Source organism: Accipiter gentilis, chromosome 5 (assembly GCF_929443795.1).
Source record: "Accipiter gentilis chromosome 5, bAccGen1.1, whole genome shotgun sequence".
Lineage (NCBI taxonomy): Eukaryota > Metazoa > Chordata > Aves > Accipitriformes > Accipitridae > Astur > Astur gentilis.
In genome coordinates this window covers 44,793,141-44,819,571 of record NC_064884.1, presented here as the reverse complement: position 1 = coordinate 44,819,571, position 26,431 = coordinate 44,793,141, and the positions used below count along the sequence as shown (strand labels likewise).

General features: G+C 51.3%; 1 protein-coding gene across 2 annotated transcripts in view; it reads right to left on the bottom strand.

The window, feature by feature from the left end:
- Positions 1–26,431, bottom strand: part of SKAP1 (src kinase associated phosphoprotein 1) — a 157,330-nt gene that overhangs the window by 18,714 nt on the left and 112,185 nt on the right. For both annotated transcript variants that reach the window (XM_049799970.1, XM_049799971.1), the window contains 6 exons: positions 12,067–12,147; positions 11,084–11,167; positions 9,416–9,540; positions 8,606–8,669; positions 7,654–7,818; positions 2,117–2,179 (listed from right to left, as the gene is read on the bottom strand). In XM_049799970.1, coding sequence (XP_049655927.1) covers positions 2,117–2,179; positions 7,654–7,818; positions 8,606–8,669; positions 9,416–9,540; positions 11,084–11,167; positions 12,067–12,147 — 582 coding nt within the window. The remainder of the gene's footprint in view (positions 1–2,116; positions 2,180–7,653; positions 7,819–8,605; positions 8,670–9,415; positions 9,541–11,083; positions 11,168–12,066; positions 12,148–26,431) is intronic.

Here is a 26,431-nt window from a genome sequence, read left to right as displayed (position 1 = left end):
AATTAGAAACAATAGTTTTCCATTAGCCAAATGCTCATCTGGCACTTTGGCCGTGTGATATAATTAAGAAATAGCCCCTTCCCTCCCTCCCTGCAGCCCAGCCCTCTGCTCAAGGACTCCCATCATCTCTTTCTCGCCCTTGATCCAGTTGGACAGAAGCACAAATTACCAAGGCAAAAGACACAAGGGCTGGGGTTCCCGGTGCCGCGATAACCTTTCCCTCTTGAAATGCAGCCCAGCTTTTCAGAGGCAAGATTCTAATGTATTATTTAGCGTAAAAACAGACACAGGACTTAAAGCAATCACGACAATGCTAATAACTAAACCAGTTATAACGATTAACAACAATTACAACTGCCAGGCAGATGCTAATGAGTATGAGCAGGGTGTTTAAATGGCTGGCAGGGCTGTGACAGGCGAGAGCCAAAATGCTCGGGGTGGCCTTGGGGTGCAGGTTCATCATCACCTCTGGCACCAGCCTGCCACGAAGCCGTGCTCTCTGCTCCCCGCTGAACCCCACCGCGGGCTGGAAAACCCACGGGGGAGCTGCTTCGCCGCCGCCTGGTCCTTTGGATGTTTAAATGCTGGGGCAGTTGTAAAAGGCAAAGAAAAACGTGCGTGTGTGCATGCGTGTCCCATCGCCTTCTGCTTCCCTTACCCCGCGCCGAGGCGTCTCCATGAACAAATGTACAGCCCCGCTTTAGGACCACGGTACAGTTTATAAAGATCGGGACGTCGTTTTTTCCGAGCTCTGGGTGCTGGTACCAGCTGCAGCTGCCACATGCTCCAGCGGCCGAATAAGTCATTGTGCTGGGGGGTGCGAAACAAGCTCCACAAAACCATGAGGAGTGGAGTGACTTTCTGCGGTCTCTGTAACCAGCTGGGACTCAACCCTGTCTGAGTTGCCACAATTTCGGTAGAAACAGACCTGAGCACCCTCCTGGGCTGGGGACAACTGCCCAGGAAACATCCAAGGGGGTTTGATGTTGGCTAAAGGGAACTATTGGATCAGGCTTTCCAGAAACACTGGGAAGTTGGGCACAGGGTGTCTTGGACCGCTGGGAGGGGTAAACCGGCTGAGCAATGCTTGGGGTGCTCGTGCATTCACAAAGTTGGTTTAGCCACCCACCATCTACAGCATCCAGCACCGAACCCCCCCGCTCTCCATCACCCAACAAGCGGGATCCCTGCTGCGGGTCCCCAGCCGGGCAGGCACCCCTGTGAGCCGGGCATCATCGGGGTGAGACCATCCCCTCCGAGCTCTGGATTGGGAGGATGGTGTGGGAAGCTCTCCTGAGCCGGACTTTGCCGTGTTTTCCCGTGCGGCGAGGAGCGAGCGGGGCAGCAGGAAACCCCCGGCCAGTGCAGCCCCCAGCTACTGGGACGCAAACGCCGTTTTCCTGCGCCGGGGCGGGATCGGCGATGGAAAGTGAAGCAGGTGGGACCGGGGAGGAAACAGATCTTCCGCTCCCATCCCACGGTACGGGTCCTCAAGGAAAAAGCAGGGGTGGGGGCCCTGGCAACCATGGCAGGTTCTGGGCGCTGGTTCCTGGGGTGGTGGTGCGCATCCTTCCGGCTTCCCGCGCCGACATCCCTCCCTGCGGCGGCTTCCTCTGGGCCATGACTTGTTTCCTGCCCTTTTTCCAGGTTGATTCTGCCCCAGCAACTCTCCCCAGTCCCTTGGGATGTGCCGGGAGGGCTGACTCCTCCTCTGCGGTCCAGGATGGGACGAGGGACAGGGACGGGTGTGCCTCCATGGGAGATCCTTCAGCACACGGATCTCATCAGGCAGGAGTGGGGATGGATGCTGGGGCTCCTCCATCGAGAGCTCTCTAAGGCCACCTCTCATGGGGTGCCTGTCCAAAAAGGAGAGGCATCCCCCATGCCTGTAGCATGGAGAAGATAGGGAGAGCTCCCCAAGCTCGAGTTATCTGAACTTCACCAACTGCAGAGTCTCCTCTGTCACCCATCCATCTGCTCTTGGGGCTTCTCCCAATCCTCCACGCACCCTCCATCACCACCCACACCCCAGGATACTCAAAGGCAGCCGGACTCAGACCCCTCCAACCATAACCTGGAGGTCCTTTGGGTTGGCCAAAGCAGGGTGGGCTCTTACCGCTTCTCTCTCTGCTCCTGACATCCTCGCTGTCCTCTGGGTAGGGGGGCTCCAGCTCCTCATCTGGGGGGGCAAAACAGAGCGGGGAAGTCAGGGGAAGGGCTGTGAGCGTTACTGCTACACCAAACCCCCAGGCAGGCAGAGGGCTGCGAGAGCATCCGACTGTCAGAATAATAAATTCCCAGCTTAATTGTGAAGAGTGGAAGGGAGGAAGTCACAGATAATATTTTAAAACGTGTTGCATAAAAATATGAATTGTTGTTAACACTGGTAAAAACAAATCACTTATTATAGCCTCATAAATTTAGGCAGCACTTTGCCGAGTGCCCTATAGGAAGAGATGCTTCCTGTGCGGGACTCGCAGCCCAAAGAAAATGAGACGCCGAGGAGAAATGCCAGGACAGACATGCGAGGAAGGATGGGAGACAGAAGCAGAAATTAAGGAGGAGAAAGAGGACCCCAGGCAGTGGAGGGTAGGGAGGCTGGCATGGCTGCGGAGGATGGGGAAAGAGGATGTAAGGAAATAATAAGAAATGATACCATGGGAAAGGTTAAGGACAGAGGGGCTGGAAGTCATGGGGAAGCCCTGCAAAAATGGCTAGAGACTGACGGGAGCAAGGATCTACACACAAAGAAGTTTAAATAAGATTATTTAACACCCAGCCAGGTACAACCCATCCAGCCTGAGCTGCCTTGGGTGCTGGGGCGAGCTGCCATCACAGCCCAGGCTTCCTTCTGCAACCATAAAGACTAGAAGCAACCTAATAAAATAATATAAATAAAAGCCCAGTTCTCAAACGTTTCAGAAAGCAAGTTGCTCATCTGCACCTCTTGCACTGCTGCTGGCAAAGGGCTGTTGGGGAGCGTGGGGCAGCCCTGACACGGGTGACGCCGGTGCAGAAGGGATATCCCTGTTGCATCTCAGGGGACGTGGCTTTGCTGTCACCTTTAGGCAGAGCCAACAAAAACTAAGCTTGGGTCTTCTGCTGATCCCACGGCACCCGATCGCAAGGCAGCAAAGCGCTGCTGCTGCTGCTCGGCACTTTCCGAGGACGCGGCCCCAGCCGTCTCTCCCACCCGGCGCTGATCAATGCAAACCAGGTCAGCCCTCCGCTGCCAATTACAAATTGCATCCCAAGTTGGAGGGTCGCTGCGACTGCTCCCCCATTAGACGGCAAGCGGCACCAAAAATCTTTTCTAAATAAATCAGACTTTATTGTAAAACTCGGCCACTGACGAGACAGAATCTCATTAGCATTGATTTTAAAATAAATTATTGAAAGTGGCTTTTGCCTGCTCTTTGCATTTGTAAAAGAGAACGTAAATATATGTGTAGCAGTGCTCTCCCCCCGTCATTCCCACGCACGTGCCCCAAACCCTCGCATCTGGATTCCTTTATTCTTTAACCAATGGCACTAAAGCCCCTAATCCCACTTTGCCATGAGAAGGAGGGCAGTCAAACCAGCAAACCTGCACTCCACGAAAACCCCAGAGCCATCCTCCACAGCGGGACAGCATCATTCCCCCACCGCCACGGGTGACACCTGCACCCAGGAGCTCCCCACAGCCACCCCCTCCTCCTCTCCGTGCTGCGCAAACGCCTCCGGCTCCCATCCACGCCTGCGTCCTGCAGGCACCGCTTCCATCCCAGAGCCAGGCTGTCCTCAGGAAACCTTTTTCCAGAGCCCTTCTCGCACCTCCCGGCACGCACGCACGCTCCTTGGGAAGCGTCAGCCGGCGCTGGCACGGGAAAACACGTGCCACGGAGGAAACGCCGCCGCTGGGTTTCCAAGATGAGCAAAGCCGCGTCAATCCTGCACGTGGAAGGGGCTGGTGCTGCCAGGCTCCGTGCCTGGACGTGGTGCTGGGCAGCCGTGGGTGCCCTGATGATCCTGGGGAGATGTGTCTGTCCCGTTTCCTCCCCACTTTCCTGGGAATCCCCCCCCAAAGCTGGTCTCCCTTGGTAGCACAGCTAATGGGGAGTCATCTTTACAGCCCCTAACGAGCTCAGGCAGCTCTGTGGGTCCCAGCCCCTCCTCGCCCTGCATAGAGCTGCTGCTCCCGCATGTCCTCGCTCTCCAGAATCCACGCAAAGCTGCCAGGCAGGGGCTGGGAAGGCTTTCCAGAGCAGCCCCCTCTCCCACCTTGGGCCATTTTTCCAGATTTGATGGAATGAGTCATGTTTTAACCAGAAATCAAAGCCAGGGACCCCTTCCCTGTTTTGCATCGCCCACCTGAATCATCAGCTAGGCTTGGACAAGGTGCTCTCCTGCGTCTCAGTCCTCTGTGCCTCAGTTTCCCTTTCTTTTCAAAGCCTCTGCCCTGCTGACCGCTCGGTCTGTGCCTTTTGCAAAAGGTGGCCAGAGAAAAAAACCACCCAGGTGATGCCCAGTCCCCACTCTGCCCAGTATGGTCAGGGCTGGCCGCCCCACAGCGAGCTCTTCGAGGCTGTGATGGGCAAAGCATTTGCAGAAGGAAAGGAGGAAACTCACACGGGATTTTTCTCAGGAAAACATGATGGGGAAGCAGCTGGCTGGTGTGGCTTCCCCTCAGCTGACAGCAGCCAGCTCCGCTCGCCCTCCTGCACCCTATCTTCTTGCAGATTTTGAGCTGTGTAATTCATGAACGGGGCTGGGGGGGATTTAACGAGCTCCCCTCCGTGCTGCAGCCCTGCAGCCTGTTGCAAGCAGGTTTTTTTTTTTTTCTGAGTCAAGTCTAGAAGTGATGCTCTGTCCTCCCAGAGCCTGGATGTTTGATCTCAGCCAGTCTCTGGGTTTTATAGTGATGAATCAGATGGAAATGCTGAAAAATGCATATCCTGGGGGCTGTGCTGCTTCCCCCTATGCCGCCTCCCTGTGCGGAGCATCACAACCTTGGCCAAATTACCCTCGGGAAAATGCCTTTACATCTCCGTGGGCAGCCCTGGGCATCCTCACCCGGGATCCAGAGCCCCACGGCAGCCCCCAGCCCCAGGCACGGCCGGGGAGCTGGCGGGTCGTGCACCCCACTGCTGCGCCGGAGCAGTCTGGGCGTTGGGCAGATTCTCAGAGGAGCTGTGTTTTAATGTAGCAATTTGATTCAATTTTCCACTCTATAAAATTACCCATCACTGCTCGTTGCTTCCTAACAGACACCTTCACTCTTAATTTAACAATCCTATCGAATTCTGCCAGGGAAATTGGAAAAATTTATCACCTGTGAAATTTTATTTTTCCTTGGTTGTATCTGTTTTTGTAAAACTTCATTAACGACGATGACTTGCTGAGGAAATTATCTCTTCATCTCCCCCCCCTTTCTTTTTTCCCCTCTCCCTCTTTCTCTATTTTCACTCGGGACACGAGGGAGGCAGCCGGGCCCAGAGGAGAACCCAGCTTGGACAGGGACTTTCCCTGCGCTTACTGGAGGGGGGTCCCAGGGGTGCGAAGGGCTGGGGGGGACGAGCTCAGGGCAGAATAGACCTCTCCTACCTGCCCCTGAGCCCTGCAACTGGTTTCTTCCCACTCCCACACTGGGCAACTGCCTCTACAGCAGCACGCAACCACTACCTACGTTCAAGCTGGCGGGGAATTGGGGTCTGCAGGGGGTGAGAAACTTGCCCAGATGGGAGAGCTATGGCTTTTCTTCCCACCGGCAGCACCCTGCACGCTATCTGAGCTGCATCCCTACGCGTCGGTGCGATTCCAGCTGCCGGGCTGCAGGAAGGATGCTCGATGGCCGGAGAGCCGAGGTGATGCGGGCAGAGGCGGCTGTACCACAGCTCCTGCCTGCTCCTGGGTGCAGGAGGCTTGGCAAAACCCCAGGGACAGCAGCCCCTGCACAGCAGCAAAGCTCCCGGGATGCCCGCATGCTGGGGACGAAGGATACTGCCAAAGCCCTGCTAAAGCAAGGGGCTTCAAGCCTGCTGCTTGCAGGGTTTGGGCTGGCGAGCAGCCTGAGATGCAACCCTTTGGGTTGCCTTAGGAACCTCTTAGCAAGCTTTTAAGAAGCTGGGATGGGCAGGATAGAGAGCTCAATAAAAGCTCGTAATTAAAGGAAGGGTTTGGCTGGGATGTCCCTTCCTCCACCACGATGCTCTGCAGCCCCAGCATCAGGGCACTGGTCTGTGCGTGGAGCAGGAGAGCAACACCTGTGGGGACCAAGGGCAAACCTGGCCAGCAGGGTCAGCTCCAGCTCTTTTGAGACACTCTGCATCCCGAAGAAGGGGAAACGGTGGGATCTGTCCTTAAATCCACACTGTGCAAGCTCCTAGCAGGATCACCATTAGCCACATGCAGGAAAAAAACCCCCTCACATCTAATATCTACTCCGTAGTCGGTGTCGGCAGCCTTAAGGCAGCGAGGAGTCGGGCACAGCTGCGAAAGCAGCCGGGGATGCTGAAAGCCCTCAGCCTGACAGACCGTCAGCACCTCACACACACCAGCCCGGGGACCACCGTGCGGGGGGTCCTGCTTTTTCTACCTTGGTGATCACTGTAGGTGCGCCCGGAGGAAGAAAAAGCTGCTCCCCCGAAGAGCTGAGGGTGTAAACAGAGGAATGGAAGGTCAGGAAAGAAAGAGGAGAGATGGAAAGAGGCTGAGGCTTATGCTCAGGGTTGCGTAGGCAGCCCCGGAGCCCCAGCTCCGCTGCTGGCAGTTGTCTGGATGCCACTTGCAAACCACTGAGCAGAGATTTCCTTCGGCAGCAATAACAAGACGAAGATCTCGGGCACCATAAAACTTTCTGGTGCGTTTAATTTTTTTTTTTTTTTAAATCACTACAAATATAAAGTTCTGAAATAAATAAGAAGAAACAAGGACCTATTTTGCATCTCCGAACGCAGACGCTGAGGGAACCTGCTCTCAGGGATAGGGTGCAGAGAGCTGGGTGATCCCAACCTCAGCGCAGAGGCAGAACAGCACATGGGTTTGAATAAGGCTCAGGTGACCCATTGACCAAGCCCTGGGGCATGTCACACCGTGATTTCTGCTATAACGGTAAGAAATGTTGCAGACCGTGTCATCCTCGCAAGCTGTTTGGTTCTGTGCCAGCAAGATTGCTCCCGGCTCCTTTAACCAGCAGCCGCTGCCCTGCTACCTCCAGACCTCGTGTACTGTGAGTGAGCAAGCGCTGGTCTTTAATGCAGTTATTTTATCATCTCTTGGAAGGCCAGTAATTGTGTTACAGCCCTCACTGCATGCCCAGAAGGGAGCATTTTCATCATCTAAAGTCTGATTTTCCAGGTAACACAGCCCAGAGATTCCACTCTCCCCAAACTTAATATTACTTGAGCTGAACGGAGCACAACCTCTAAGAGCTGCCTCATCTGAATTTACAAACCCTCCACCTCACCGGAACAGAAAGGGTTTGCTCTTGTGGTCCATCAACCAGTGTGAACAAAGAAATGGGGTCAAACCTTTGAGTTATGGGTCCATTAAACCCAGCAGAGCCTGAGGTGTTCATTCCCATCAACATGTTGTGTGGCCAAGGTCTCCTGCCACGTTTGCAGGTCTATGACTAGGGGATGGCTTGGGTTTTAACCCGCTTATTTGGTTGCTCACCTGGCAAAACCTCGTAGATATCATCCTCTTCCATCTCAACGTTTGGCTCATCCTGATTCAGGGTAGTATTGTGGGATGTTGTGTTCACAGAGTCAGAACTGTCCACATCATTGTATGGCTCTTCTTCGTCCTCCTCATCATATGGGATAGTGAGGGAGGTCAGGTCTGGCAGAAGAGAGCAAAAACATGGTGAGAAAGAGCAAACCAAAGTACCAGGTGGATGCTGGTATTTTCAGTGAGCTGAAATCAAGTAACGAAGCCTGTGCCACTGTACTTTGTGCTCACCATGGACCTTGCAAAGACTGAACTGTCCCCTTGTTTGGCCTGTGAGCACCTGGTGTAAAGAAAATGGGATGGAAGCTGAGAATAGGCTAAAACAAAGGAAAAGCCCAAGAAAGGGTAGCAAATGCCAGAGAACAAAGCCAAATTCAACAAATGCCTCAAGGAACTGAGCCTGGCCCCGTTCCTGGGGAGCTGCCTATGGTTTCCACGTGCAGCGCTGGAGTCTTGTCTCAGTATTGCTGGTCTCAAACTGGAGCAACTCCAGTGGAGCCAAATCCCATCCTTCTTCAGCCAAGGACAGAACAGGGATCTGCAACCCTGGCAGCGAGGAGCGATCTCACCCTTTTCTTGTCCCACTTGGTGACACTTGCAGCCTTTGAGAGATCGCACAACTCTACCCTCTAAAAACAAGCTAAAAGCTCTCGAGTTGAAATGAAACGCCTGTGGGCTCCAAACAACACTTCTTTTTAACCACCTGCTCAAAAGAGCAAAGCCCCAGAACCTCTCTTTTGCTAAGAGGGGATGCTGGGACCCCAGCAAGGTCCTGGTGATGAGCACAAGCCCACGCGTTGCTGGAGGGAGCAGACCAAGCCGGGTGGGAAGACGCTGCCAGGATCTGCCCAAACAAACAAACAGGGCACGCTGGCTTGGGCCAAGCTGCCAAACTCACCCTTCAGGAGGAATTGGATCTGGTCCACCCAGTCTTCAGCCTCTGCCGGGCTTGGGGCTGTGAACTGGAGAGAGGTTCACCTGTTACTGGGCTGCTTCTTGTACGTAGGAAGAGGAAAAAAAAAATTGCAGCTAGAATAGGGGATGGAGATCCTGCATCTGCCATTCTCTACCCTGTGACTTTGGGCAAGCCATTTCACTTCTTTATCTCCCTATTCCAAACAGGGAAACAGAAGCAGAACAAAGCTAGACTATCCCAGAGGAAGGCTGTCAAGCCTAATTCATTAAAATAATTCAGACGAAAACCACAATCCCCACTGAATAATACTATACTGACTCTAAAGCAAGACTCTACATCCAAAATCTCCCTGAAGCTCTGGAAGGCTCTCATGCACATTTTGTGGACTGGGCCAGTATTTTCATTACCACAGTTTTTCGACTGCCCCCTGGACACTCAACAAACTGAAAGTTTAAATTTAACCTGGCTCTGAATTGCTTATTTAAAAATGGGCTTTCCAAACCCAATCCTTTACTGCTTCTAACCCATGTTCTCACTTAACTCTTGTGCCCCACAAGTGCAAGGAGAGCCCAGGATCACTCTCTGTGCCAAGGGAAAGTCCGTGCTGAGATGACCTGCCAAGAAGGGAAACATTAGCACCTTCTGCAGTGCCTTTTGGTTTGTTTTAGCAGGGCAGTTGGAGATGCACAGCCTCCCTGACCACCCACCTCTGCTCCCAGACCTGGGACCATCTGCTTTTGTGCCTACTGCTCAAACCAGCACAGAAGGTCCGTTTCTTCCCCCAGCTCCTACCTCGTAGGTGCGTTTGCCAGGGCAGATTAACTCGAAACAGCATTTTTTTCGAGAGTCTTTGCGGAGATGAAAAGCTAGCCGGGCACTATAGTGCTCAATGGAGAAGTTGCCTTTAGGTTGCTTGCCTGGAAGAAGAGAAACATGCTCAGTCTGGAGTTTGCATCTTTTTATCAAGCTCGTGGTACCGCTGAGTGGTGCAGATAGGGAGCTCACATAGGGAAACCGAGGTACGCCACACATCAATAGGAAAGGGCCAGAAAAAAACCTTCAGTCTAAGAACATCCACTCCCAGGAAATCCAGAGGGAATATTATAAAAGTCTTCATAAAGACCCAGTGAAGAGGATGCCCTTTTAAGCCTCAAGAGATTGCGAACAGCCAGCGAAAGGTTGCCAGGGTCAGAAGGTTGCATGAGATGAGCTGGTTGTAATGAAGCAGAGACCAGTGTGTACTTGGGGAAATATGATACCAACAATTATTCTGCTGGTAAGGCATTAACGGGCTGGCATACAGGAAGAAATACTTAGTGGGGCCTTGGAGAATTGGCCTACAGATCTTGCCGATGCATACACGCGGCTGGTGTCAGCCAGGGTGGAGAGAGAGAGAACTTCACTGCAGTCATCTGAGGCGCCTTTATTTACCCCAGCTCATTATTTCCTTATGAATCTTCTTGAGAAAGCGTGGGAGTACAATTCAGGCAGCTGCTCTGAACCTTTTTTTTGATTTGCAGATCTTTAAAAAACTTTCAGGGATGAGGTCAAGCCCTCTATAAGGATTTCAGCCCATTGGTAAGGGGTTTGCTTTATTCTGTGGTCTTCTGGAGACCCTTTGGAAGCTGACAACTGCTTGTCCCTCACAAAACCAACCAAATATCAACCCCTGGCTTCAAAACCCACCTCTGCTAGCAGCTCGCTGGGAAAGCCCAAGCAGCTCATACTCTGCCAGGGTGAGAGGAGTTGGGAAGCTTGTTTGGAAACAAAAAGCACTCAAGATCCTCAGACAGAGGATGGGGAGGAAGGACAAAGAGCTTCATCCCGATCCTCAGACAGAGGATGGGGAGGAAGGACAAAGAGCTTCATCCCCACGACCCACTGGAGTTTAAACCTGTCCCAGCTGCAGACTGGTCACTGTAAACCAAGGATGTACGCGTGTATTTTGTAAGCTGTTTTCATGCCGTGTTTCTGGATGGGTGGAACAGAGGAAGGCCATATATCTAATCATGCCAAACTCTGTTGGAGATATTAGCTGTCTGTTTATATGTACCTGATGGAGCATGACTGCAAAATATTTATATACACTGACACATGGATTATATACAGTCACTTAGGGGGTTGAAGCCCAGCTGATGGCTAATGGAAAACTTGGTACATTATTTTATTTACACACAGCTCTGTTCCTGTGTCTGTCTTCTCTTGTTCCATACCTATAAAGGTGTTTGGAGGTGGTTGCAGGTGCGTGTGTGTGTGCGTGCAAGCTGAGATCTACCTGTCTAGAACCTCTATGTTGTGCCTTGATAGGGAATTGCAACCTTCCCACGGTGTATGCTTTTCTCTCGCCAGATATCAGCCTGTTCTTCAGCAAGGGCTCTCCCCTTCTCTTTTCCAGCCCTGTCGGTGCCCTCAGCCACCTCCCACAGTTTGGGGACCAGAGGCAGATATCTCACCACTTACTTTTCTCATTGGCATAGTAGTAAAAGGTCCTTCTGTTGAGGACACACCACCGCTTCTGCCACTCTGAGCCGAAAAAGCTGTGCTCTAGAAAATAAAGAGCAGCAAAAGAGTAAAAAAATATTAATTTCTGTTCTTCCACTGTATGCTTCAAATGAGTATTTAGGAGAAAGAAGAATTTTTTTCCCAACAAAACCCTGCAGATTTCTGGCACAAAATTCAGGCAAGAGAATTTAGATACAAAACCTCAACCGAGTAAGGGAGAGCCAGCCTGTCCTACCAGGCTGGAGCCCCTGCAACTTCCCCAGCTCTCCAGACTGAGCTGAGCTGCTGTGACCCTTAGTCCTGCTAACTGGGAGGGAACGCAGCTTTAGGTTAAATCCCCCTAATTGAGGTTTAAGCAAATGTCTTTTACTCTGTAATTAGAGCAAGCTAAAACATGCACAGGGCCAGTTATACAGCTCAGCTGATGGCCATGAAGAAAAAAGGGCTGTTCTTGCCTCATACCACCTGTCATACAGTAAATAAATCAAGATAAAATCTGAGTGATGAGGAAATAATTTGTAGCTTTCACAAGAGTCAGTAAAATCAAGATAAACCTGAGGCTGACTCACAGTCCTTATCTCAACTTGCTAATGTGTGTGATGCTACAAACTACCTTGTCTTCACCAGGATTTTATCCTCATTAGGTATTGCTCGTTAGAAGGGCACATCTTGCCTTAGAGGACTGGGCTGCTGCTTAATTCAATTTCTGGGTTCTAATCTTTGTGCAGTTTGATGATCTGCAAAAGAAAATAAATAAAGGCTGTGCCCTCCCTGTATGTATGATGCCTAAGAAAAGCCTGAAAGATTACGCATGTGCCTACAGATAAATCTGCAGGAAAGATATATTTTCCTATTTGTTCTTCATCTGAAAATTTGCATTCTTGGTAATTCTGAGGTGCCATCCTCAAACCTTATCTTACGACGTACTTGTCAGGCCTTACCTCGACACCTCTTCTCCAGATATCCTTGCTTCAAAACGTTCCCTGTATCTCGAACAGGCTTTGGTGTGATCTCCTCCAGTCCTACAGAGAGCAAAGCAAAGCAAAGCCTTGGGATTTCCCATTTGCGCAACCCCTCAGCACAATGTTTTCAGCCCCTTTCCCTGCAGAAGAGGCTTGGGAGAGCAGATCAGCAGCCAGAGGTGAAAATCATGGTCTATCGCAATCTCACCAGCTATTCCCAATCCTGGTTGCAGGCTCCCAGAAGCCCTCAAGGAAACCAGGACCACAATTCCCACGGCTACACAGACCCATCCTCAGCGGGCTGAGGCTGGTGCTGCGCCGGGGGCCAATGCTCAGCCCTTTACCCCCCAGCCAAGGCTTTCGGGTTCCCTGGCAGCTTTTGGCAGCAGGCAGGATCTGGTTTACGGACTTGGAAAACATGATCCCCTTGTCTGATGGTTGGTGTAACTCAGACCGTGGCACCTTGACCTGGGCTGGTGGATGGACCCTGAGGCCACGGAGAGGCTCTGGCACTCACTGCATGAGGTGATGGACACAGCTCATCCCCAAAACCATCAGGGCCAGGACGTTCCCAAGCCATGGCTTGCTGCTGAGAAGGTCTCCCCCTCCTCTTCCTGCTCATCTCCTGCCATCAGAATTTGTACTAAAGCACAATAAAAAATGACTAACTAAATGCCACTAATCACCTCCCCAGTGCCCAGCCTTGGCAGCCTTTTCAGTATGAATAACTTCCCAGAATCCCAGGTCACAAGAGCTTCTCTTGTTTTCTTAACGTGTCTCGCTAACATCCAGCTCTTGGCCCAATCCATCCCCCCTGTCACTCCCTCATTCACGGGCTATTTTCATTTTTGTGTTTTATAGTTTGCAGACTCTGGGCTCGCTATAAATCCTCCACAAATGGGTCTCGGGGCGAACGGCAGACACAAAGACACACAAAGTTTGGGTTGGTGGGAAGGCTCCCCTCTGTCTAACTCCTCTGTTGGCTGGAAACCGGATCCTTCAAAGACCATATCCTTGGCTTGTGCAAAGCTGTCCGAAGTGATTCAGATTAGAGGAAGCCCGGGGTGCTGCGGGCTTGCCCCTCGGCAATGCCTGGAGGACACGGACAGCCCCTTCCCGCATGGAGAAATCTCATTTCTCCCCAGTACGAGTCGGGTTGAGCTCACTTCTGACTCTGCTCCAGAGAAATGCAATACGGGAGCTTCAGCAAGGATGGGAAGGAGCAGGGTTTCACCCTCAATACCTGCAACTCGCTGCACAAGCGGTCGGGGAGCTGAGAGGAAATCGAAACCTTCCTACAAATAGCGCTGAACATCAGATTTATGATTTTTCTTACAATGAAAACAAACGAGGATGCTGAAAAGGACCTAAATTCTCTTGCAGGCTTCAGATGGCCAGTATCAAAAGATTTTTCCCAATGGGGGCAATGTGCAGAAAAATGTCCCGAGGAGCTCTTGCACCCTCCTCAGACGCAAGTGGCCCTGAGCACCCTCAGAGGTGGGACCCTGCACTGCCTCGGACTCTAACGGGGCCAAAACATTCCCTGGGCTGCCACTTCCCAGGGCACCAACCTGTCATCCCTCCTCCATGCACAGGTGAAGGCACCTGCACAAACACGCTCAGGCTTTTCTCTAGCGATGCTGAGCATCTGACTCGTAAAAAGGCACATTGTCTTCTCAAATCCAAGCCCCGACCCCTTTTGCTAATGCAAATCTAAATGTCATTTTATGGGACATTTATAATTATGAAAATGGGACAGTGCTGCTGGATGCACAGGGAGACCCTGCGAGTATGAATATTACATTAATGTGCCCAACGCCAGCTCGCTGATCCTGCTGGCAGGAGCATAAAAAATGCTTGAGTGAAACTTTTATTTAGACGTTAAGAATCCAGGCCCCAGCGGGGTGACGGAGGCAGCCCCGGCGAGATCCCATCAGCGCGAGCGCTCGAATTGAATTACCCAGGGGGGAAGGCAGGAGCTGCGAGTGCTGCTTCGCTTATTTAATTTCATTTACTTTCAGTACATTATCAGCATGGGGCTTCCCTCTGCCCCCATTCCCCCAAGAAAACCGGCTGCAGAAATCGCCGGCGTGCAGGATGCTGCTGTCGCTTGAGCCAAAGCAGGGATGTGTCCGGCCATCCTGGTCCTCCTTGGGATGTGCTTTCTGCTCTTTCCTCAGTTGCCAAGAGAGATTTGGGGGAGAGCAAGGACCTTTCAGACACCACAAAGAGCAACCAAAGCCGGGAAGCAGCATGGATGCGATGGGAGCCAGCAACAACCTCTCCAGTCCCACATCTTCTCTCTTTGCCCATCATTTCTCGGCACTTGGCTGTAAGCAGGCAGAACCCCTGGGTTAGCTACTGCCTTCTCAGTTGTGCTTTGCCCTATTTAAGATCAATTTTCCACGTACGCAGATCCCATGTTTCAGGTTATTTGTGGCCCTGGGGCCCAGGATCTGCTGCGCTGGCAGCTCTGCAAGGCTGGGAAATGTCTGCAGCATCACCTCTGAAACACTGTCAGGAGCCCAAATCAATCCTGCTCTGCAGGAGACACCGTGCCTCAGTTTCCCAGCAGAAAAATCAGAATGAAAGGAGACTCCCTTCTTCTTAAATACTCAGTAGCTGCTCAGACAAACTAATACAATTAAGGAAGGGTTGTGAGGGCTGATTTGATTCCATGGGGCTCTGGAAATTTTAAGTTTTACAGAATATGACACGAAGATGGCAGCTGTAACCTATGCGTCGTGTGCAGCCTCTCTAATGCAGCCCTGCTAACACAGAGCCGAGAAGATTAAATCTGTGCGAGGTTGGTGAGTGCCGGGGATGCAGCGCTGGGGGCTCTGCCTGGCTGCAGACGGGGCTGGGGCTACGTGGGCTGTCCCCATCGGTCCCCACGTCCCCAGCCTGCCCCTAACAACAATCCAGATGGTTTTTGCCAGCAGCAAATGGCTAAAATAACCTGCAAAGACATTCCCTGTTTTTTTTTTTTATTTCTTTAAACCATTCCAATGGACACCCAGAAGATCCAGAGAGGCTAGGTGGGAGACCGGTCCCAAAAAGCTCTTTGGTTTCTAAGGGCAGAGGGTTTATTTGCCCAGGCAGCTTCTGCCAGATGCCTCTGCCCCAGGACCACACAGCTGGCAGGTAAACCACAGCTCACCCCATCTTCTAGGACTCCAAGTGACGGAAAAGCCAGCCCGTCGCCTGGTCATCTGTTCCAACCACTAATGGCCATTCACACCATTTATAAAAACAGAGAAAGAAAAGGCCTTAAATTCATCGGAGAGAGACGCGTCTGTGTTCTCCCAGACACACGGCCCCTCTCCGGTCGCTGCCGGCACAGCACGGTGCGGCAGGGCTGCAGCTGTGTTTGGGTGGTCTCAGTGGTCCCTTCCACCCTGGCATCTCCCCCAGCCCACCTTTTTCCCAGCAGACGGCTGGTACCGACAGCGTTCCCCCCCCTGCCACGTGCCATCTGCTGGTGATGAGCCCCCCACCTTCCCCAGACACCTTCCCAGTGCCACCAGCACCTCGAACCGCTCATGGCCTCTCTTCCATCCTCTGCAGCCGCTCCAGCCTGGCTCCCGAGGGAGCTACTCATCCCCAAGGATTTTCCCCCAGAGGAATTTCCTAATTCACAATCCACATCGCTTCAGCTGGAGCCTCCCGCAGAAGGGCTGCAGATTGGCGGCACCAGGAATAGTTCTGTGCCGTAATCCTGGAGACCACTTTTCTGCAGAGGATACAAAGCTGTAGCATTTCAGGAGTCGGAGAAAACCGGGAGCCAGAGACCTGTGCCCATGGATTCAGGAGCAGACACCAGCTCTTTCCTTTCCCCTCTTTATTGCACCTCAACCTTTACTGTGATTTGCATCCCCCCAGGTGCTGCCAAAAGATGCTCTCAGCCTCAAAGGCTTCACTCCTGCATCAGGCTGAGCCCCAGGTCACCAAGCGAACCTCTGCCTTTGCTGACCAAACGGCACCTTTTGGGGAAAGTTTCTAGGAGTTTGGCTGCCGAGTGCCGTGACCGTTCCACCCCATCCTCGTCATGTCCTCAAGGACCTCTGGGCTTCAGCTCGCGCCTCTTTGGTCTCTGAGTCATGCACACCAGCTGCACAAAATGTCACAGTAGCTGCAGCCAAACATGCCCGGGGGCTGTGTCGGTGCCCACGCTGTCACATCAACCGACTGTTCAAAGGGATGGAGCACAGAGGCACGACGGTTATAGCTAATTCCCCATCCTCCAGCTTATTCACCAGGCTCAAATGTGCCAAGAGCAGATTCTGCTCCCGGGGACTTTGCAGGGAACACCCAAATACATTTCAAACCGGAGCACAATCGGCTGTGATTTCCCAAAGCCCTCCGTGGTGGCTGCGCTCTTTTTTCCATTGAAGCTAATGAGAAAAAAAACAATCAGAAAGAGACAAACAACCCCTCCCGCCGCCTTCAAAGCGAGACGGACTCGGGAAATGCTGAAAGCTTTTGGAAATCCCACCCACCACCAAGGTCTGCCACGGCAAATGGGTCCAGGACGTGGCTGCTGGGGCTAACGGCACTAACGGCCACTGCCGAGCAGCATTTGTGGGTCTGTTCAAACACAAGTTTCATACATGCGAAAACAAGGAGCTGTTTGTAAGCCACGCTCCTTTTGCTCTCTGATGGGCGAATAATGCTGGCCATATTTAAACCGTTACCTATTTCTGAGATTAAGAGGATCTTGAAAGCATCTCTGCTTTCTCACATCATGATCCATGTGTGTACAGACAACAACCCCCCCCCCCCCCCTCTTCCAGGTACCCTTGATCAAAGTTACCAGCAAGATCTACCCCACGGTCTAGTCCCCCGTGGGAGGACGGGAGTGAGCTTGGCCCCGTGGCTCCAGGCTCCGGATGATGGAATCTGGATACATCTGGCACAGCTGGGCAGGACCTTTTCAGCACCATGCAGATGTTGCAGCCCGGCGAAGCAGCCAGCAACGGGCACAGACCGATGCTCCGACCAAATGGAGCAAGAGGAGAAAGGCCATCGTGGGATGCGAGCCACCGTCCATCAGCGTGGTCCCCCTGGTCCCAGCCTCCTCATCCCCCTGCTCCAGGTCACAGCACGTCTCCTCGGTGGCTCCCAGACCCTCGGTGCCCCTCGGACACGCTTCCCTCCGTGCCTCGGGAACGTCACCAAAACTTTCAGTGCCTTGGAAACGGCTAGGGATCATTTATAACGACGGGAACGGAATGAGCAACTATTTCAAAGAAAATAGGGAACTGAACAATTGTCAACATGGATCACATGAAATAGATCTTGTGCCAGACTAATTTTATTGCATTTTTTTGAGCAGGGAAATAAGAAAGTAGATGAAGGAAAGGCAAGGCACGGCAGAGAAGATTTATTCGGGCTTCAGCTTGACTTTTCAGAAGAGGCTAGTAAGCAAAATTCAGAGTGTAGGCATCCACCCCAGGATAACTATCTAGATTGAAAGCTAGTCAGCAAGCAGGAGGCAGTTAAAAATCAATGGCAACAAATCATTGAGAGGAAATTATCAACTGAAATATCCCTGTGTTCAGCTTCCTGATCAGTTGTCCTCAGGCTCAGGAGCCCTCGGATGCTACAAGGCATCCCAACCCAAAGAGCCCATCCAAAAACTGCAGCTAAACCCAGAGCTTCCTTTGGGAAAGGCAGGGAATTGCTAAATGCTCTCTTGTAGCAGCCAGTACAGACCAGTACTGAAGGCAGGAACCAAGATTAACTGGCCCTAGGCAACGGCGGAGGCTTTTGACAAGTGCTGACAGTCAGGAGCGAACACAAAATCCATGGAAGTCGCTCAAGAAACCCGCAATTCTCACCTGGGGTTGAACGGTGCCTAGTTAACTGTGTTGCCCCTAATGTCTTCGTTGGACCACAATTAATGACTGGACACAAACAAATAGGGGACATACAGATGGACCTCTGTTAGGCACCGAGTTAGTGTTGGATTCATTGTTGTTTTTTCAGAGGAGTCCATGACTGTGGTTTTTATGATTGATAAGCAAACAAGAGAAGAGGACAGTCAATGGCAAACAGTTGACTGTAGATTGGGCTGGGATTTAGCCCGAGAGGGTGGAAAAAAGCCTCCAACTTTTATTGGTGTTTTTTTTTTTTATTCTGTCTGGAAAATTTAACAGCAAGTTTCAAGTTAAACCAACTTTGCCAAAGGAAAAAAAAAAGAAAAGAAAATTCAAAGAGGAGGCAGAGCCTTTGGCCCAAAAGTTTCCTTCCAATTCACTAAGTCTATAATTGCAAAATAAAAAACACTAAATCTCAATATCTATTTGCACAGCTCATTAGCCAAGGGCTCACACTCAGCAAAGAGGGAGGGAAAAAAAACCCCCTTCAGCACCAAGTGGATTTGGGGAGTTGCTATGGAAACCGGCCCTTCTCAGTGCATCTCGCAAATCCCTGCTCCGATGGGTCTGTCTGTCCACCCGTCCACCCATCCACAGGCTTCCCCAGGACGCAATTTTTTAAAGTCCTCTAAAAAAAAAAAAAAAGCGTAATGTATGAAATATATAAATATATAATCTGCGTAACTCATTCCCCTGTTATTTCTCTCCCCCAAACATAACATTATGTCAGACATTCGACCTGCTGTGCTACCGGGACAACATGATTTACAATGTGAAAAGGGAAAACCTAAATCATCACGTAATGAAAACATTAAAGTTAATGCATCACAAGTGAGGAATTTATTACCATTAACTCCAATAAACAGTTATAAACCACCCGTCCTTTCCTGTCCACGCGCAGGGACACAGGCGCGGGGACTTCATTAAGCTCAACTTTCTTTTCTTCTTCACTAGACCGCTCATGTGTGCTCCAACCGGCCACCATTTATTGTTAACTGGACTGGCTCATTTTCCGGGGACTGGCGAAGGTTTGAAGGCCTCATCCATTTCCTTCCACGGGTGGCTCGGCGCAGACAGATGGAATAGGAAAGTTCACGAGACATGCAGCTCGATGAGTTTATTTAAACGCCGCTGAAATATATGCTTTGACAAAAGCCAACCCTCGCCCTGGCCCTGTACATCGTTACTCAAAGAGGCTGATGGATAAGTAATAACATATGGGCACGCTGTGCGGTTACACCGGACACCAGCTTACCTCAGGGTGCACTTGGCCAAATATTTGCCTCTCGCTGATGTTACACCACCACCTTGGAAACCTAAGCCCGACGTCTGAAGCCTTATCAAAATTCCCCCTCCCGGCATGGCGGGGAGGACGGCGAGGCTGGCTGGTCCCTGCGTGGGACCGTCTCTCCCCGTCCCCCTTTGCCCCGTAGCGGGTTTCAGGAGGGGTCTCCAGGGGTTTTTGGGGATAGGAGCCTTGGGGATGCAATAACAGACACCACCTCCCAGTTATTAACTACTGCCTCAATCCTGAGACCTTTGCAATAAAAATACCACCGGCTTCAACAGGAGCTGCAGATCGGATCCATTAACGGTGCTGATGGGTTCGTTATTGCCGGGGTCCCAGTGAGGACTTTAACGAAGATGTGCTTTTCCCACAGTGCATAAATGAGACCCGCTCCCCCGTGTCCTGGTACTCGCAGTTGGGCACCTCGAGCCAGGACCCCACCGCAGCGGTATGAGCAAAGAGAAGATCCCTATGATGACCGGTGCCCCACACGTCCCCTCGTTGCACGTTCAGGCGGGGCTTTAGAGATGCTTCTCCTCCTCTGGGGTGAGTTAAAAGCAAAGCAGTGGAAGAGTGGGGATGGGACGTGGTGTTGGGGAGACCTCGGAGGTGGCAGGACATGCAGCCCTGCCGCTGTGTGCTCAAGCTGGAGCCCTTCTCCTCCCCGCTGCTCCTCGAGCGAAGGCACCAGTGGTTATTGATGCAGGGTGCGGCTAAGCAAGGTTTGCTCCTTCTGCCAGGAGCAAGGTTGCTCAGCCGTTCTCTGGCTTCATTAAACACCCACTTGTGGAGCTAACAGGATCAAATACAGAGATCCAAGGGATCTGCAGCACCCATTTCTCCTAATTCCCAACAAAAATGAATTTCCTCCCAAGGACTTTCCCGCTGGAAATATTTCACCACCTTGAATTTTCCCTGGAGTTTTGGACCATCGTCATATCCACCCTGTACTCTGGTAGGACGTTAGTCCAGATGTGAGCACAGTGGTTTGGGTCCAACCCCAGAAATCCCTCTTGGCCTTTCTCCCCAAATGGGCATGTGGAAGGGCTCAGCCGCTCTGCAGAGGTGCCACAAAGTTGTGGCACCCCCAGAAGACACCAAGTACAGCACGCCTGGGCCCTGCTGTGTCCTCCGAGACCAAGGTCCCACCACATCTTTCATCCGTGAACTTTCCTGCCAGCAACAAATGATGAGGACGAAGGGAACCAGAGAAACAGCCAGAGATGGCAATGCCAAGAAGAAAGGACCCAAGCAGCAAACGCAAACTCTCGGTGCCCACAGCAGCACCGCAGACCGCTGGGACATCTGCTTGGGCTCCGAGGGGAATATTGGCTTTGAGGGGCCAAACCGCATCATGTTTCGGCATCCCGCTGTACCTCCCCGCCATGCTCTGCCATCCGGCGTCGTGACACCGTGCCCGAGAGGTGCTTGACCCGAGCCCCTCGCTGCAGCCACAAATCAGCGCGGGAAAATTCCCAAAGGGCAGACGTGATTTTAATTTACATGGTCTTGGCAAGGCTGCGAAAAGACCAGACACCTGTTGGCTAAAGCCCATCTTAACAGCTTAGGCCTTTTATTCCTATAAAAATTCTGTACCACATAATCGTCAGCCTTGACACAAACGATTCCTATAGATCACTGTGGAAAATCGAGAGGATTTAAGGAGAGAGGAGGGTTAGGAAAAAGTAAAATAAACGACATGCAATTTTTCAAGCGGAAACAATGGCAATATGAAGATATATAGGTGTCAGCCATTCTGTAGGAGGCAGGAGGCTGTGCTCTTTTACCTCTTACAGTGTCACTCTCATGACCTCTACCATTTGAAATGCTTTGATTCCACCTTGCCCAAGGGATCTCTGAGCGCCGGGGAAGAGATGAGGAATGCCCGCGCCTGACCTCACCTCCACATTGTCTAACGACTGACGGCATAAATCAGTTTTTCCCCTCCGCAGACCTGAGTGCCAAGAACCCATGTGAGAAGGCTGGAAATATTAAATGATTTCCCTGAGGGTTTTCATTGTTACTTGGTTTCTCTCCTGTAACTGTAGAGCTGTGTTTCACATGAAGAACAACTTTCCCTTGAGACCTCAATTTGTGTACAAAATGAACAGGAGGGGGTGGGGAAGAGGGATGCTGGCAGCCAACATCCACCTGGGAGGGGAGCAGGAGGGGCACGACAAAATCTGCAGCCCAAACTTGCTGCGCTCGTCCTTCCTGGCCTCATGCAACCCAAATACAGTGGAAGTCCAGTAGAGAGATATAAAGAAGAGGTCGGTGAGGCGGCTCGTGTGAGGGGTAAGAAAGACAGGAGCCATCCTGTTGCTGGGGGACAAGGTGAGTGAGCAAATTCCAGAGAAAGAATAAAACCAGCCAAGCGTTCTCGGCGTACCTCAGCCTGTTACCGCCTCGGGAAGATGCCCAGCTTGTGGGATAAAGAGGGATCATGGGCCTCACAGAGGGTGCGGGAAGCTGCAGCCCCCCCAGATGCTGGGGATGCATCTGCAGACCATAGAGAAGCACAGCCGACGCGCAGGCATGGTGAGTGCACAAGCGAGCTGCTTCACCCCGGACCTTCCCCTATGGGTATTTTTCTGTTTCTCTAACCCTGACACTAACATGCTGCCACATTCTCCCTAGTCCTCGAACACCAGGTCAGGCAGAGCCATTCTGCTGTCTCCTGAATTCAGAGTATCCAGCGCCCGATGTGGTCATCCCAAGGAAACTGGTGGGAGTTATTCCCTAATTACAACTGGATTTATTTCTCCCAGGCACTAGCCAGTCTGGTCCCATCCCTGTAAGAAGCCCCTTCCACAGCCAAATACTCAGTCCCAAACACTGGACATGGCAGAGAGAGATTTTAAGAGAGACCTGGTGTAAGTGCAGGGCAGGCAACGTGCTGCAAAGTGCTCTGGAGGCAGGAGCAGAGGACTGACGGCAATCAAGTTCTGAGTCACCGTGTTGGAAAACAGGTTTGGGTCTGCACACCCAGACCGGGCAGCACAACAGCTTATCCTGAGCCTGCCTGCGATGAGCTTTCCTGCCTGATCCTGCCCAGCTGGGATGAGTTGGGGGCCAGGGGTACCGAGGGGTACCTTGATGAGCTGAGCCACGTTGGCCGGTTTTAGTCTTGCTTTCACGTCCGCAGCAAGCTAAGAAGCTAACAAGAAGTCTTGGGGAATCGAATCAGCTTATTTTAGGCATGTTTAACCAAGCTCTTGGCAACATTTCTCCAGAAACCAGGCAGCCCACCTTTACCTGGCCGCTGATGCCGAGAGCATCATTAGCTGCTATTTGCACAGCCTTCCCAAGCCTAAACCCCTGCCGAAGCACTGAATGGGACCATTATTCCATTATTCAAACCCAGCATCACTCTTTAAAAACAAATTTTGCAGGTTATTAGTCCTAACTGCTATTTGCAATTTAGCCACTGGTTTGCCTCATCTCAAAAGCCGGTCGAGGCACCTTGGTGGTCGGTTCCTCGGTGAAAACTCCCCGGCACTGCTGCCCTTGCACCTCCACGCCGTGCTGCCGGACTGTGCCGGTGACGTCCCTCGGTGATGGGAAGAACCACGGTGGGCCCATGGCACAGACCCCCCCTGCAAACGCCATTTGCTAATGGGTCGGATGGCCGTGGGTTAGGACTGCATCCAATTAAACTAAAGGCAAACCAAATGCCCAACCTCCCTGGCGTGGTTTAAAGGTCCAAGTTTGATGCTGGAAATTGCTGTCTCATCTGTGTGACTCCTGCAATGATAAGGAAGGTCCTTGCCAGGGCTCGAGGCAACGAGTTGGAGGAAGCCGCCCTTCCCGTATTTATTAAATTCTTACATTTCAAACAAGTAGCCTCATTCTCCCACTTCCCTTTCATCTAGGCTCGGGTCTATTTTTTCCTTGCTTCCTACTTCTGAGTAATTGTTAGAAAAGTAAAATCAACAGGTCGTAAAATGATAAAAGCACGTTCTCTGGTAAATCCTCCCCTTGGGCTCACTTCTCCTCTCATTTTACACTGATAAAATGCCCCTGCCTTCCCTGGAGCCCTCTTGATTTACATCACATACCTTAGATTACGAAAGAAACGTTGATTTTCTGATATCAACACAACATGAATCTAGACACACCCAGCCTAGCTCTGCTAGTCAAATAAATCAGGAGCAGAGCCAGGAATAGCTTATATACGAGTAATAGAGCTTCAACTACACCATACAGATACGGTGAGAGCAATCCAACCTCCTTAATGTAGATAGTTATATCCAAATAAAGGTGCTTTATGTCAGTATAAATTATTCTCTTCCCATTTAGGGATGCCTTTGTACAAAATGAATGTGCTAGAGCAACTGCCAATCTGGATACAGATATATTGTTTAGAAAAAAACAAAACCACCGGCAAACCTGTGCTGAAACGCAGCTGGCCCTGATGGCTCCTTCTCCTGGACCTTGGGCTTCCCCTGGTCCCTTGGGACATGGTGTTGTCCCACTCCAGCTCCCTTCCATGCAGATCCGGTGAGGATCTGCAGAAGGCAGCAGGTTTGGGTTTTTTTCCCCCCAAAAACTGCTGCCTTTTCTGATGCATCACCCCCAGATTGAGCAGGTCAGACCCCCCCCCCCCCCTTGCAAGGAGGCACCGAGTGCTTTGCACGACAGGAGTGCAGCTGAGGGGAGGTGGGGACGGGGATACCTTCAGGAGCCACCATCAGACACAAGAGACGATCTCCAGAGCCGCCAAATGAATTTCAGACCATACTTACCCTCAGGGTTATTTCTGCACAAATTTGACTCAGCCGAGGCAATCTGTACTGACAGAAGGCTTTGTACCACATGCTTTTGTCCGGTCCTAAGTGCCTTACACTGGTTTTTAGCTTCTTGTCTGTCCACAGCCACAACTAAACATATACAAGGGTCTGATGCGGGGCACGAGAGAGATGGAGCGGGAGCCCGATGCGACCGCGTTCCCTCCACAGCATCCCAGGACCTGGGGCTGGGACCGCCAGGACCGAGGAACCCCTCCCTGTGAAAGAGCTTTTGACCAGATGCTCTGGCTTTTTGTCTGAGGGTTGGGTGTTTTTTTTTTTATAAGATGCAAACTCTGCAAAATTGAAAGAGCTTGAGAAATTTCTAAGCGCCAACTTGTCTCGGTCAGAGCGTGAGGCTTTGGGAGCCAGGCTGTATTCCCACCCTTAAGCCAGCCACCTACGTTAGCGGCCCAGCCTGGGATCCATCTGCAGACCTCTCGGCTAATTCCCTCGGCTCTCTTGGACGACCGGGGAGAGAAATGGGCACTTTCTCCCCGTTGAGTACAAAGAGTGCCTGGGGTGCGTAGCCGGAGGCAGGTGATGGAAATAATTCCTGCCCCCAAGTCCCCCTTGCCTTTCCCAAGGCTTAACTCAACTTCATCGCTCCCGGCGCAACTCCGGGAGGAGACGGAGCAAGGGCATGGGGAGCGTCTGGAGCTCATTAGAGGATCCTGCTTTGCGCTGGTCTGGGACAAAGATGTTTCCTTTTAAAGCCTCGGGCTCTCGCGGGCAGGAGCCCAAGTGATGAAAGAAGCTTTCTGGGTGGCGGCGGTCCCAGCAGAGATGCAGGAACCAGAGCCCTGGGTGGGTTGATTTAACTCAAAGTGATTTAAATCGTCAATTTTCGTGATGATTTAAATCATCGAGCAAGACGTCTTGATTGAAATCATCCATTTTAATGTTGTTTTGCATTTGTACTTTTTATTCACTTTCTTAAGGAAAGCTGGTAACCATTAAAACATGTTGATAAAGTTTGCTTTTATGGTAAATTTAACATTTCTCTTATCTAACCAGCAGAGCACACTATTTCTATGCAAAAATATTTCGGTCATTATGTAGCTTAACAAACATTTATGTGGGTACTTAAATTTTGTATTATGTTACAAAATGGTGAAAGATGCAGTTTTTAGGAAGTGATTATTAACTTTTATTCACAGCTAATGTTAAACACTATATGGTCTGAGACTGAAATATACAAAAGCATTGTTTTGAATTTTATTGGTAAAATAAATTTACTTTTAACTTGATGGATATATGAGGGGAAAAAAATTCAAATGTTGTTAAATTTAAAGCTGATTTATTTCACAAAGGAAGTATTATCAGTAGTGGTGGGATGGGGTTCAAGGTTCCTCGTTATCACATCCTTACAGTTAGCAGATCTCATCCTCCCTAACCTTGTCTCCTCTTCTAAATTTCGAGCAAAACCAGAGAGTGCCTTCCTCAGCCTTCCAGATTTTGGCTCAGCATGAGAATGTGAACTAAGCTGCTGCAGTATATCAGATTAAAGAAAATATTCTCCCCGTGCTTCTGTGTTGTTAAGCCTGGTTTAGGACCTTTCAGAAATCCTGGGACTAATGGGACTCTCCAGTGCCTTGCTTAAGACTTTGGCAAGCAACAAGTTCCCGGGTTTGGTAATTTTTATTTTGGAGTCTTAACGATTCTTTTAAAGCTTCATTTTTAAAGAAAACATCTTTGGATTTTTAAAATACGCCCATCCGAACTCACTACTCGATGGCCTTGCGACAAACCCCGCAGCACTCAGCGAGGCTGGGGGGGGGTGCTCAGCACCCAAGGCTGGACAGGGCTGCCTTTCCCAGGGGGAAAATTCTGCAGCCACGGTCCCTCGGCACCACTCGTGCCGGAGGAACCCCTGGCACAGCCGTCGGCTGAGCCGGAGACCCCCAAACCCCACGATGAGGAGCAAAGATGAAGCATTGCCTTCCTTCGCCCTCCCCGAGCTGCAAGCATCGGACCAACGAAGAACCACGGCTCGTTGCAGCCAGCGTAACCCAGGATTTCACACCTCATTTTTCCCAACCTGGCACCGTTTTCCAGCAACTTCCACCCGCCCTCCCTTTGCATTTCCCGCTCCCCAACTCTTTCCGGGGTCTGGCACACCGAGGCGAGGCTGACACGAGTAAATCTGGTGTCTGTGAGTCCTCCCAGGCTCCCACCTCCGGCGGTCCCAGCTTGGCTGGGCACGGAGCCATGCGGGAATTGGGAAATAGGGAAGCATCCCCATGAGCCGCGGGTCGCTCCGGCAGAGGAAGAGAGTTCTGCCTGCGCTGCCGGGGGAGGAGGATGCTCGAGGCTCCGGTGTTGGGTGATACGGGGCAATTAGATTAAAGTATTTTCCATTAGTGAAGAGTGAGAGTTTGCTGAGTGTG